The sequence below is a fragment of the Saccopteryx leptura genome, chromosome 3 (genome assembly GCF_036850995.1).
Source record: "Saccopteryx leptura isolate mSacLep1 chromosome 3, mSacLep1_pri_phased_curated, whole genome shotgun sequence".
NCBI lineage: Eukaryota > Metazoa > Chordata > Mammalia > Chiroptera > Emballonuridae > Saccopteryx > Saccopteryx leptura.
The window spans coordinates 94,073,991-94,088,114 of record NC_089505.1 but is presented as its reverse complement, the minus strand read 5'-3'; the positions used below and the strand labels follow the sequence as shown (position 1 = coordinate 94,088,114).

At 48.5% G+C, this 14,124-nt stretch overlaps 1 protein-coding gene across 2 annotated transcripts in view; it reads right to left on the bottom strand.

The window, feature by feature from the left end:
• PLEKHM2 (pleckstrin homology and RUN domain containing M2) overlaps positions 1-5,540 on the bottom strand; it is a 44,571-nt gene extending 39,031 nt beyond the window's left edge. The window contains exon 1 of one of the 2 annotated variants that reach the window (XM_066375157.1): positions 5,266-5,540. In XM_066375157.1, the coding sequence (XP_066231254.1) occupies positions 5,266-5,325 (60 nt within the window). In that variant the 5' untranslated portion in view covers positions 5,326-5,540. The remainder of the gene's footprint in view (positions 1-5,265) is intronic. The other variant, XM_066375156.1, reaches the window with a different exon arrangement.
• Between the last annotated feature and the right edge of the window lie 8,584 nt (positions 5,541-14,124).

Sequence of the window (14,124 nt, the reverse complement as noted above, 5' to 3'; positions counted from 1 at the left end):
CAGCTTGAGTGCAGGCTCATCTGGTTTGAGCAAAGCTCACCAGCTTGGACTCAAGGTCACTAGCTCGAGCAAGGGGTTACTTGGTCTGCTGAAGGCCCACGGTCAAGGCACATATGAGAAAGCAATCAATGAACAACTAAGGTGTCGCAAGGCGCAATGAAAAACTGATGATTGATGCTTCTCATCTCTCTCCGTTCCTGTCTGTCTGTCCCTGTCTATCCCTCTCTCTGACTCTCTCTCTGTCTCTGTAAAAAAAAAAAAAAAAAAGACTCAGTTAAGCCCTCTTCCTCTGAGGGCTTCTCCTTGCTCTAGTGAGTTTTAAAATTCTCCCTCCAACCAACATACAAACTGTTTGGGGGGTGGGGCTGCTTCTCACAGCACAGAGCCATTGCTCATCTATAAGGTGCAGGCAACAGACACTCACGCTCCTCAACATCAAAACAAAACTCCCACGAAAAGCACTGCCTTTCCTCTCCTGGAGAAGATGCTATTTAGTTAGAACAGCACGCCAATGAAAAATGCCAAGTCTCTGACCTGAATGTTTCTAACCATTGACAAGTCAGCAACCACAAGCTTTGTTATCTGCACCTGGGATATTTCTGCTATTCTCTCTTTTAAAAGACTTACGTATTTATTTATTTGTTTGTTTGTTTATTTATTTTAGTGGGAGAGGGAGGGATGGGGGGGGGACATGAATCTATTCCTGTATGTGCCCTGACTGGGGATTAAACCAGCAACCTCTGCACTTTGGGACAATGCTCTAAAACCAACTAAGCTATCCAGCCAGGGCCACTCTCTCCCTTGAAAAAATACATGGAACTTGCTTTCACTGTGATCATATTCATTTACCTGCACTAACTATTAAACTCTCCTATCTCTCTAACCCCTGGGAATCCTGCCTTCACGTCAGAACACAGGTCCCCTCGGATCCAGGTAGGATAATAGCTATTTCATCTCGCTGGTGCTTCAGCACATGCTCATCACACAGACTCTAGGTGTGAAACTAGCTGAACTTGACAATGGTGCTTAGGGAGAGGGGTTACACTTGGGGCATAGTGTCTGGGAGGGGAATGGTGGGAGCCCTTCTGGGATGATGGTTAGGCTCTGTTTCTTGATCTAGGTGCTGGATATGTGAATGTGTTTACTTTGTGAGAATGCATCCAGCTGCATAGGAATATAGGTATATTCTACTTCAATAAAAAGTTCTAAACTGCCTGACCAGGCGGTGGTGCAGTGGATAGAGCGTCGGACTGGGATGCGGAAGGACCCAGGTTCGAGATCCCGAGCTTGCCAGGTTGAGCACGGGCTCATCTGGCTTGAGCAAAAAGCTCACCAGCTTGGACCCAAGGTCACTGGCTCCAGCAAGGAGTTACTCGGTCTGCTGAAGGCCCACGGTCAAGGCACGTATGAGAAAGCAATCAATGAACAACTAAGGTGTCACAACGAAAAACTGATGATTGATGCTTCTCATCTCTCTCCGCTCCTGTCTGTCTGCCCCTGTCTATCCCTCTCTCTGACTCTATGTCCCTGTAAAAAAAAAAAAAAAAAGTTCTAAACTAGTCCTTGGCCGGTTGCTTAGTCAGTTACATTCATCCTGAAATGCCAAGGTTGTGGGTTCAATGCCCAGTCAGGGCACATACAGGAAGTGACCAAGGAATGCACAGCTAAGTGGAACAGCAAATGAATGCTTCCCTTTCTCTCTCCCTCCCCCCCCCCAAATCAATCAATCAAAAAAAGCTCTAAACTAGTAATACACAATAGATCTTTTTTATTTTTTTTGCAGAAATATACCTCTCATTTTCTTCATACAGCAAGAATCAGTAAGACCATTTTACCAGTGGTAGGATGGAGAAAAAGCTGAAGTGACTCTCAAGGTGCCCACCGCCTGGTCAGGTGGTGTCGGATAAGAAAATTAAGTGACACTGGCATTCCAGGGCAGACCTGAGCCCAAGACTGCTCAATGCCTATTGCTGCAGCCTAGCTAACTGGTTCCTCTGAGGAGCAGGTACTCTGGTTTAGAAAACCAAACGCACCTCATGGTGCAAGAATCATACAACAGTTCTCCAAGACACAGCACACAAAGGAAGTAGGTAACACGTCCAGATGCTGTTGTATAACAACTTTTAGGTGGTGAGGCCCATACCCATCTTCAGATCTTGTAAAAGGAACTGGCTCTTCGATAAACAGAGATAACTACTGCTTGTGCTACGGACTGAACATTTGTGTTCCCCCAGATTCCTGTGCTGAAATCCAAACCCCCAATGTGATGATACTGGGAGTTAGGCCTTTGGGAGGTGCTCAGGTCATGAGGGTGGCACCCTTATACAAGAAACCCAGGAAAAATAAATGTATACTGTTTAAAATTTCTTTTTTATTTATTCATTTTAGAGAGGGGAGAGAGAAAGAGAGAGAGAGAGAGAGAGAGAGAGGAGCAGGAAGCATCAACTCCCATATGTGCCTTGACCAGGCAGCCCAGGGTTTTGAACTGGCAACCTCAGCATTCCAGGTCAACACTTTATCCACTGTGCCACCACAGGCCAGACTAAATGTGTGTTGTTTATAAGCCATTCCGTCTATGGTGGTTTATTATAGCAGCCAAAATGGCCTAAGACAACTTACCTATTAAGACTGGGTCAAGCACTGTGCCATAATGACAAACACTCTACATACTTAATCTCCTTAACGTTTCAAAACAACCCAAAATTTATCCCTGCTTCACAGATGAGAAAACTGAGGCATGAAGAGGTTGAGGAACCTCCTCAGGGTTGCAGGGTTATTAACTGGCAGTGCAAGTGTTCAGCCCAGGCCACACCCAGAATCCATGTTCTTCACCAGGCTGTTAGTCGGGCCTGCCCTTGCGCTGCACCCAGGGATGGGTTTCCGGTTTCTAGTGTGCGACTTCTACCTGCTGGCTGCGCATTACAGCTCAATAAAACGTGCTTGTCCAAACCCATGCAATTACAAGAACTTCGACAAACAACTCCTTCGTAATGTACTCCTCCAATTTACAGAGTGGATCTCTGCATTTAAGAGAGCCGGGCTTACACTGCTGACTGTCCCTGCCTACCACCTTCCTACCCAGGGCTTTCTCCCACTTACTTGTGGAAAACCCAAAGACAAAATGCCTGGCCTACCTGAAGCTATAATCAGCCCAGATCAGATTAGTCAAGTCAGCAATCTTTCTTTCTCTCCCATTAGAAAAGATGTATTGCTTTTTATTTATTATTTTAGATAGAGAGAAAGAGAGAGAAAAGTATCAACCTGTTATTCCACCTAGTTGTGCACTGATTGCTTCCCTTGACAGGGGATCAGACCAGTAACCTTGAGTGACCCTGTGCTCAAGCCAGAGACCTCAGTGTTCCCAGCTGATGCTTTATCCACTGTGCCACACTACTAGTCAGGACAAAAGATTTTTTTTTTTTTAACAAAGTATTTGCTCATTGTATATTCCTTGAGTAAGCAAAAGCTACACCCCAATGGCATTAGCAAAGCTCGGGAGAATGAAATAAAACTTTTGTTGGATGTCTGCAATGTTACTTTTAGTTGGGCTCTTAGAGAAATATTTTAATAAGAGCATTTAAAAAAATTAGCTTTAGGCCTGACCTGTGGTGGCGCAGTGGGATAAAGCGTCAACCTGGAACACTGAGGTTGCTGGTTCGAAACCCTGGGCTTGCCTGGTCAAGGCACATATGGGAGTTGATGCTTCCTGCTCCTCCCCTTTCTCTCTCTCTTTCTCTAAAAATCAATAAATAAAATGTTTTTAAAAATTAGCTTTATTTTTTAAAATTGATTTTAGAGAGGGGGAAGAGAAAGAGAAACAACAATTTGCTGTTCCACTTATTTATGCACTCATCAGTTGTTTCCTGTATGTGCCCTGACTGGGGATTGAACCCACAGCCTTGGTGTATCTGGACAATGTTTTGTTGCAACCAGAGCCATTCTAGCGCCTGAGACAGAGGCCATGGAGCCATCCTCAGCGCCCGGGCCAACTTTGCTCCAATGGAGCCTTGGCTGCGGTAGGGGAAGAGAGAGACAGAGAGGAAGGAGGGGGAGGGGTGGAGAAGCAGATGGGCGCTTCTCCTGTGTGCCCTGGCTGGGAATCGAACCTGGGACTCCTGCACACCAGGCCGACGCTCTACCACTGAGCCAACTGGCCAGGGCCTGGACAATGTTTTAACCAACTGACCTATCTGGCCAGGGCAGTAAGCACGTTTTGAATTTACTTTTCTTTTAAAGCCATATTAATCTCTACAAAAGGTAAAATTGCTTGCCTATATTACTTTTGAAGAATTTAAGTGGGAAAAAGTTATTTAAATACAATGGTTTATTTAACTAATTTTATTCATTTTGGTTTGTGATAAAATAATCTGATGAGCCTTCCATCCCCACCCCTTCAAGACACCCCCAGCACCCTGTTTCTGAAACTATCGGTGATTCAGGAATTCAAATGGGGGGGGGGATAGAATCCAACAACATCCTGAAATGATGGTCAGTTGTGGTTTGGTTTTAAGTGACTATGAATTCTACCTTCAAAAACAGGACCCTTTTTCAGATAAGCTGCCTTCCTTGTCCATAAGTTGCATATCCTTTATAGGTAATTTGTTTTGTTTCATTTTTTTAACCTAGAATTGGGACAGCAATCTCTGCTGCAAGGAGCCCTGCACAGCCAAGTATCTGGGGTGTCCCAGAGCCCTGGGAGTCACCGTCCAGAATGCAATGCCCAGGTGCTCCAGGTTCTCAAAGCTCTCTCTGAAAAGCCTCTCCAAAACTGCCATCCTTGATTGAGCAAGATCCCTCAGAGAACGTCCCAGGACCGGAGGCAATGTCACCCAAAACTGGGGAAACTGGAAGCGGCCGATGACCGGCCTTTGCCCTGACTGAGGGTGGACAGTCCGGAGGCGGCCGCGGATGCAGGGATGCCGCCCGGAGATGCGCTGCGGGCGGGGGTCCCCGCAGAGCTTTGCCGCGGGTCGAGTGGGGGCACCGGCGGGCGCGACCCGTCCCAGGGCCGTAGGGCCGCAGGGCCGCGGGCCTGGCCGGGGGAAGCCCTGAGGATGCTGACCTCAACCCCTTCTTTAAAAATAGCTCCGAGACCGCGGCTCACGTGAGCGGCCCCGCTTCCCCTCCATCGGCCCGGGGTCCCGGAGGGGAAGGGCGGCGTCCCCGAGCCGCGGCGACAGGTGGGACCCGGCCTGGGTGAGCGACGCCGTGGACGAGGGCGCGCTGGAGGGGTCGCGGCCGGACCGGCGAGCAGGCCGTGCTCACCTTCTTCACCGACAGCGAGATGTTCTCCAGGATCCGGTCCTTCACCTCCCGCGGCTCCATGTCGCCGCCGCCGCCGCCGCCCCGCCGCCGCCGCTTCCCGCGCCGGGGGCCCGGGGCCGCCGCCAACCGCTGCGGGCGGCCGTGCGGGGGCTCCGTCGTGCCGGCCGCGGGGCCCGGCGCCCGCCGCCCGGCCGTCGCCTCGCCCGGGGCCTCGCTCGGCCGCGGCCCGGCGGCTCCCGAGCGCGGCCGGCGGGGAAGGAGGCCGCGGCTGTGCGCGGCAGCGGCGGCGGAACTGATGTCAGGCGGGGCGGCGCCTGGGCCGGCGGCGGGGACGCCCGCGCTGGGGATCCCGCGACCCCGCGGACCTCGCGCCCCGCCCCCGAGCCCACAGACCCCGAGGACCCCGCGACCCCGAGGACCTCGTGCCCCGCCCCCGAGCCCACAGACCCCGAGGACCCCGCGACCCCGCGGACCTCGTGCCCCGCCCCCCAGCCCACAGACCCCGAGGACCCCGCGACCCCGCGGACCTCGTGCCCCGCCCCCGAGCCCACAGACCCCGAGGACCCCGCGACCCCGCGGACCTCGCGCCCCGCCCCCCAGCCCACAGACCCCGAGGACCCCGCGACCCCGCGGACCTCGCGCCCCGCCCCCCAGCCCACAGACCCCGGGGACCCCGCGACCCCTCGGACCTCGTGCCCCGCCCCCCAGCCCACAGACCCCGAGGACCCCGCGACCCCGCGGACCTCGCGCCCCGCCCCCCAGCCCACAGACCCCGGGGACCCCGCGGACCTCGCGCCCCGCCCCCCTCAGTCCACAGACCTCAGGGACCACACAGACCTCGACGAGCCTTGACCCTCAGTGACCCGAGTCCCTCCACCACTCCGACCGGGGACCTCGGAGTGGTCCGGCCGCGGACCCCTACACTCTCCCTTTCCTTAGAACGAAGACCCAGCTAGCTATGCCAGGCCCCGGAGACCCCTCAGCTCACTGCTTCTGCGGGCACATATCCCAGGGCCCCCACTCCCTCAGCCCGACACCCAGAATGACAGTTCCCCTCACCCCCACCCCACCCCTCTCCAAATTCACTCCTACTGGGCTCTCTTAACTCATTTGGTCCTAAACATATATATTCCTAATACATCCTTTAATCTCTTCTTTTTATTCTTTTTTAAAATATCAATATGTACTTTTTATCACTTTCAAAAGATTGAGATATAGTTGACGTAACATTAGTTTCAGGTATACAACATGATTCAATATATGTCTATTGCAAAATGATAATTCCCCTTTTTATGCTTAAGACACCCTGGTTCTCACCCTACCTGTGGTGGCGCAGTGGCTAAAGCGCTGACCTGGAGTGTTGAGGATGCGGCTCCCCAGGTCAAGGCATATAAGTTGATACTTCCTGCTACCTCCACCCCACTCTTTCTCTCTCCTCTCTATTTTCATTTCATTTCATTTCATTTCATTTCATTTATTTATTTATTTATCAATCTATCTATTTATTTATTTTTGTGTTTTTCTGAAGTGAGAGGCAGGGAGGCAGAGAGGCAGAGAAACAGACTCCCATATGAGCCAGACTGGGATCCACCCGGCATGCCCACCATGGGGCGATGCTCTGTCCACCTGGGCTGTTGCTCTGTTGCAACCAGAGCCATTCTAGCGCCTGAGGCGGAGGCCAGGGAGCCATCCTCAGCTCTGGGGCCAACTGCTCCAGTGGAGCCTTGGCTGCTGGAGGGGAAGAGAGAGATAGAGAGGAAGGAGAGGGGAAAGGGCGGAGAAGCAGATGGGTGCTTCTCCTGTGTGCCCTGGCCGAGAATTGAACCCTGGACTTCCACACACTGGGTGATGCTCTACCACTGAGCAAGCCGGCCAGGGCTGTCTTCTCTCTCTAAAGTCAATAAATAAAATCTTAAAAAATAAAAAGAGGCCTGACCAGGCGGTGGCGCAGTGGATAGAGAGTCGAACTGGGATGTGGAGGACCCAAGTTCAAGACCCCGAGGTTGCCAGCTTGAGCGCAGGCTCATCTGGTTTGAGCGGGGCTCACCAGCTTGGGCCCAAGGTCGTTGGCTTGAGCAGGGGGTCACTCGGTCTGCTGTAGCCTCCTGGTCAAGGCACATGTGAGGGATCAATCGATGAACAACTAAGGAGCTGCAACGAAGAATTGATGTTTCTCATCTCTCTCCCTTCCTGTCTGTCTGTCCCTGTCTGTCCCTCTCTCTGAGTCTCTCTGTGTCTGCCACAAAAAAATAAATAAATAAAAATAAAAGTTTAAAAAAATAAAAATAAAAAAATAAAAAGGGACACACTGATTCTCAATTCTCAACTTTAGCTCCCAAATTTTATTTTTTGTCTGCTCAGTTTGCTCCTCCCTCAGCCTCCTAGACCTGGCCGCCCCAGCACCTACCTGAAACACTGATTCTACAGCTTGTCCTAGATATACCCCACCCCATCCACAACCAAAAATCCCTCCCTCTCCCTCAGTTTCCCCAGGAGAGACCCAAGATGGTGGTACGGTAGTTGTTTTGTTTCTATGTGACTGAATAGGGGATGAGTACATGTCAGGAAAAGGAAAGAACAATGGCTTGAGAAACTGGGATTGCTGTGTCCTATGACCACCTCAGGGTCTAGGGCATGGGTCGGGAACCTATGGCTCGTGAGCCAGATGTGGCTCTTTTGATAGCTGCATCTGGTTCGCAGACAAATCTTTAATAAAAAAAATAGTAACGTTAAAAATATAAAACATCCCATGTATTACAATCCATTCATTTCCTACTGCTCATGTTCATGGTTGCAGGTGGCTGGAGCCAATTACAGCTGTCCTCCGGGACAACACCAAACTTTTATTGGATAATGCATAACGTACATGGGTCATTGTATGGCTCTCACGGAATTACATTTTAAAATATGTGGCATTCATGGCTCTCTCAGACAAAAAGGTTCCCGACCCCTGGCTAGGGCAAGAGTTGTCAATAGGCACGATGATGAGGACGATGTGTTGAATGCTGACTTGGGCCACAGACTGAATTAAGTGCTTTACTTCTGTTTCATGTATCTTCACATCTTTGTGGTACAGATGAAATTAAGGGGTGGGGGTCATTTGCCTAAAATCATACTGTATAGGGTGGAACCCAGAAACCATTCCTGAGCTAAGGATCCTTTCACATTTTTATGTGTGACAGAGAAAGAGAGACAGAGATAGGGACAGACAGACAGGGACAGAGAGAGATGAGAAGCATCAGTCATTAGTTTTTCATTGCGACACCTTAGTTGTTCATTGATTGATTTCTCATATGTGCCCTGACCGGGAGGGCTACAGCAGACCGAATGACTCCTTGCTCAAGCCAGTGGCCTTAGGCTCAAGCTGGTGAGCCTTGCTCAAACCAGATGAGTCCGCGCTCAAACTGGCAACCTTGGGGTTTCGAACCTGGATCCTCCGTGTCCCAGTCCGAAGCTCTATCCACTGCGCCACCGCCTGATATCCACTGCACCACTGCCTGGCACCACTGCCTGGTCAGGCCTGTCACATTTCTTCATATTATTCTAAGAGGTGATCTCTTTGGTCTAACCCTTTAGGGAAAGAAGGAAAATCTCTAAACTGAGAGCATTTTCTTTCTTTCTTTTTTTTTTGAGAGCATTTTCTTATTAGCACTGAGTTTAGAAAAATAAGAGCTAGCCTCCATGGAGCTGGGCTGGGGCAGAATGACAGGTGGGGAGGGAGGCTGCAGGGACTGGACAGGTAGAAAAAAGGCCAAGAGCAGAGGACACATTATTGGGAATGAGGAAAAAAACAGTCGGGTGTCTTAAAGTGTTTATGGCAAGCAGGAGGAAAGCCAGCTTGAATGACCAGTCTCATAGGTTTGGAGCACTCCCTTCCTACTCCACCCTGTTAGGGTGCCCACAGGCCCCAACCTGTTGGTTGCAACCCTGGCTCATGAGACTACTTTCAACCCAAGGAGGAACCAACTGGCTTTGGGATTCTTCTCCTGGTGTTAATTAACGAAGCCATCTTCCGGGCAGCGTCTTCTGCTGGTCACCACCTTCCTGTCATGCGCTTGGGCACATGACAGCTTCAATAGGCATTTTTGTCCCTTGGCTGGATCCCTGTGATATCAGAAGGTGGTGGCATTTCTGCCGTTTTATTTGCACCTTCACACCACAGTCAACCTTTTACAACTTTCAGGAGGAACATTTGGTTTCACAGCCTTTCAGATTTCCAAGGTTCATATGGGGATGTAAATAGGTACGTGGATGAGAGAAGAGAGGCACATTCTAGTCTCACAAGACTTTTTGCAGGAAAAGGGGAGAGGGCCAAGTGTGGGTGTTCATGTGCAGATAACTGTCCCATGCCTAGAGCTCGAAGGTGGAATCCATTCTTGCCTGTCAAAAACAAGGCAAAAAAAAAAAAAAAAAGAAGAAAGAAAGAAAGAAAAAGAAAGAAAGAAAGAAAGAAAGAAAGAAAGAAAGAAAGAAAGAAAGAAAGAAAGAAAGGGAAAGGAGAAAGCATTCAGGTAACTCAGTTTGTTAGATTAGAGCATTGTCCCCATACACTAAGGTTGCGGGTTTGATCCCCAGTCAGGGCACATACAAGAATCAACAATGAATACATAGATAAATGGAACAACAAGTTAATGTTTCTCTCTCTTTCTCTCCCTTTATCCCTCTCTCAAATCAATCAATACATAAAAATTTAAAACAAAACTATCCAAAACCAGGATGCCTATTAATCCTGTTCTTGGGAGTCATTGAAACTCCAAATCGAAGCCCATTTATTTATTGCACAAGACTTTGCTGATCACATGTAAAATGCACAAGACTATGAGGCATCAGGAATCAAAAGCCCGGACTGACTCATAAGAGGGCCTCGAGCAAATCACTCTTTTTGTTTCCAAATCAGTGACACAGGAAAAATGATTTTGTTGTTGTTATGGTTCCTCTTCTTTTTCCTCCCTCTTCCCTCCCCTCCTCTCCCTTCTTTTTCTTCTTCTTCTTCCTCACCTAAGTCTCCTGCTGCTGAACTCCATCAGATGAGGGAAGAAGTTGGAAAGAAAGGCAAGATTGTAGAGAGACCATAGCCCTGGCTCACCAGTCTCCTTCACTCGTCTTCCCAAAGATGTGTCATGCCTCAGAGAGGGAAAACAGCAAAAATTCTGGCACCTTCATCCTGCCACATCCTTCAAAGGTCACTGGGCAGGACTGTAAAAATAAAGTGGAGGATAGTTTAAGGGGCTAATTCCTCCCTTTCCTCTTAACTCAAGGCAGATATATTTGTGTTTTTAGAGACTATTTCCTTGGCCATCAGGTTGTGAAGCTGATCCCCACCTGTGGGGGGAGACAGAGGGGCAGGGTGAGCATCACAGCAGTGGTCCAGCTTCCTGCTCCTTAACTCCAGGCACTTACAAGTATAATAATCTGCAACTCTAAGACCGAGTAAACACAAACAAGGCAGCTTTAATCTCAGTGATTTTATTTTAAAATGTGGAACATCTAGTTCCTTCCTCATTACTGTCCCGTCCACAAGATGGGTTGGTGAAAACTGGAATGTCAATCAACCTCCTAGCTGAAAAGCCTCCAACAGCTTCCTGTCACAGCATCTAGAATGACATTCGTACTCTTTCCTCTGGCCTACAAGGTCATAGCTCACCTGATCCAGCCTCTCTCCCTGACTCCTGCCCTAATCTCTTCGCTTGTGTGGACCAGTCCCTACCAGCCTTCTTTTTCTCAAACATGCCATGTGTACACATCTGAGGGCCTTTGCTGGGGTGCTCTTCCCGTGTGGTAGAGGACTCTAGCTGTTCACCCAAACCTGCTCTCTCTACAGTGATAGCCCTGTAGCCAGGGAGTGCCGGACTACATTTCCCAGCCTCCTTGGCAATAGGCATGACGGCTCTCAAGTTCTCTCCAGAACAACGTGAACAGAAAGAAAGTGATCCACTTCTAGGCTGGGCTTCTCCGTGCTGTCTCTTCTTCCACCAGGTAGGATGAAGTAAAGAGGACGTCAGACTGACAAGATGTCAAGAACCTGGTTCCGTGAATCACTACATGGAGGAGAGCTGCCCATCAATCAGGAATAATTATCTTGGGCTGTCATATAAGCAAGATAATAACTTTAAAACTTTTTTTTTATTGAATCCATTTGGGTGACATTGGTTAATAAAATTATATAGGTGTAAGTGTACAGTTCTATAAATACATCCTTTGTATATTATAATTTTAAAAAAAGATTTTATTTATTGATTTTAGAGAGAGACAAAAGGCAGGAGGGAGGGAGGAACAGGAAACACAAACTCACAGTTGCTTCTCATATGTGCCTAGACTGGACAAGTCTGGGGTCTCGAACCTGCAACCTCAGCGTTTCAGGTTGATGCCTTATCTACTGCGCCACCACATCTCAGGTACCATTTCTGTATTGTACTGTATGTAATAAATTATTGAAATTTGGGGCTTTTTTTTCCCTCAGTTTAGCCTAACCCTAAAACTTCCTAAATCCTCACCTGGCAGGAGCCTTGTCAGTCAAAACTCAAAGGTTAGCTTCTCAGAAGACCTTTCGCATGGATTACTCCACATGAAGTGGCCTCTAGTCCCTTCAAGTGTGCCGGTCTACCAATGTTCATTGTAGAATTTATTATCACCCAGCACTTTGTTGTCATTCTTCAAAGAGGCTGCGATAATGTGAGACCCATGGGACACTCTCCTTTGCTCAGTTCACACAATCTGGCACATGATACACAATGTTTTTATTTACGCTGCTCACAAAATTAGAGAATATTTTACAAAAATTAGGGGATATTTTATAGCTTCCTATTCATTTTGAAATAGCCCCTAATTTTTGCGAGCAGTGTGTGTATATATATATATATACATATATATATATTTTTTTTTTTAGTATATTTTTTTACTTATTGATTTCAGAGAGAGAGGAAGGGAGGAGAGAGAGAGAGAAACATCTATTTGTTATTCCAGTTATTTATACATTCATTGGTTGGTTCTTCTTATGCCCTGACTGGGGATCAAACCTGCAGCCCCGGCATGTCAGAAATACACTTTAACCAACTGAATTACCTGGCCAGGGCCTCAATGTTTTTTGAATTAATATCTGCTGGTTAATTTTTAATTCAATAGGGATGCAGAAAAAAATTTTAACTGTAGAATTAAAAGCACAGAAAGAGAAGCAGGGTCAGATATAAGGCTGTTTCTCTTTATACCTACCGTGGGTCTTCCCATTCTAGGAAGATAATGAAGAATTATGGTCTGTACAGCCCTTAGCAGGTGTACAGAGTATTACATGGGAGTAAAATCAAAAGTACTACTTCAGCCTGACCTGTGGTGGCGCAGTGGATAAAGCATCAACCTGGAAACACTGAGGTTGCCGGTTCAAAACCCTGGGCTTGCCTGGTCAAGGCACATTCGGGAGTTGATACTTCCTGCTCCTCCCCCCTTCTCTCTCTCTCTCTCTCTCTCTCTCTCTCTTGCTCCTCTCTATAATGAATAAATAAAATCTTTTTTTTTTAAAAGTACTACTTCACATAAACGCCTGCAAACTTACTAACCTCAGAATGACGTATATTTAAATCTACATTAAACTCAACCTCAACAGTCCTCCTGGTCTAGAATCCCCAAATCCTGCAAATTGATCTCAACGAGCTGGCCAGGTTTCAGGACCAGTTCTGCTGTCACCCCACTATGGCACAGCTCCTTAGGGCCTTTGAATTGAGAAACTGTGGCAGTCTAATGGTGTCCATGGATTTATCCATTCAAAATCTACTATGCACCAGGCATGGGGATGTAGCAATGAAAAGGACAGATATCAATCCCTGCCCTCTTGGAGCTTAAGTTCTAATAGGGGAGAAAGATACTGAACTAGGAACAGAGATGAAATGCAGAGTATGCCAGGTAGTGGTTACTACTAAGGAGGAAAATTAATAAGGGAAGAGACATAGGAAGGGGGGTGTGTGGCTACAATTTTATAAAGAGTAGCCAAGCCTGACCTGTGGTGGTGCAGGGGATAAAGAATCAGCCTGGAACGCTGAGGTCGCGAGTTCGAAATCCTGGGCTTGCCTGGTCAAGGCACACATGGAAGTTGATGCTTCTTGCTCCTCCCCTCCCCTTGCCTCTCTAAAATAAATAAAATAAGTGTAGCCAGAAAAGACCTTACTTAGGTCATATTTGAGTAAAGACCTAAAGGAAGAGAGAGAAAAAGCCAAGAGGGCGTCCAGGGAAAGAGCACTCCAGGCTAAGGAAATAACCACTATAAAGGCCCGAGGTAGGAGAGCATGGTGACTTCAAGCGTGGAGATCAGGGTGGCTTAGAGCTGAGTGAGGGAGTGAGGCAGGAGAGGATGGCGGAGCAAACAGCAGCCACGGGGGCATCATAAGGACTTTGGACTGTACTCCGAGTTAGGCGGGGATCCGCTGAAGGGTTTGATTTTAAGGAGAGGTATGAACTAATTTAACAAAATCACGTGGCAGGTGTGCTAAAAACAGAACATAGGTAGACAGGCGCAGGAGCAGGAGACCTGTTTCAATAACCCAGGTGAGAGATGCCTGGGACCGGGGTTCTAGAAACAACCGGATCTTGAAGTGGAGCCCATAGGATTTACGGTGCGCTGGATGCAGGTTGCAAAAGCACTCGAGGCTTTAAAGTGAACGAAGGGAGGCCCTGGCCGGTTGGCTCAGTGGTAGAGCATTGGCCTGGCGTGCAGGAGTCCCAGGTTCGATTCCCAGCCAGGGCACACAGGAGAAGCGCCCATCTGCTTCTCCACCCCTCCCCCTCTCCTTCCTCTCTGTCTCTTCCCCTCCCACAGCCAGGGCTCCATTGGAGCAAAGTTGGCCCGGGCCCTAAGGATTGCTCCATGGCCTT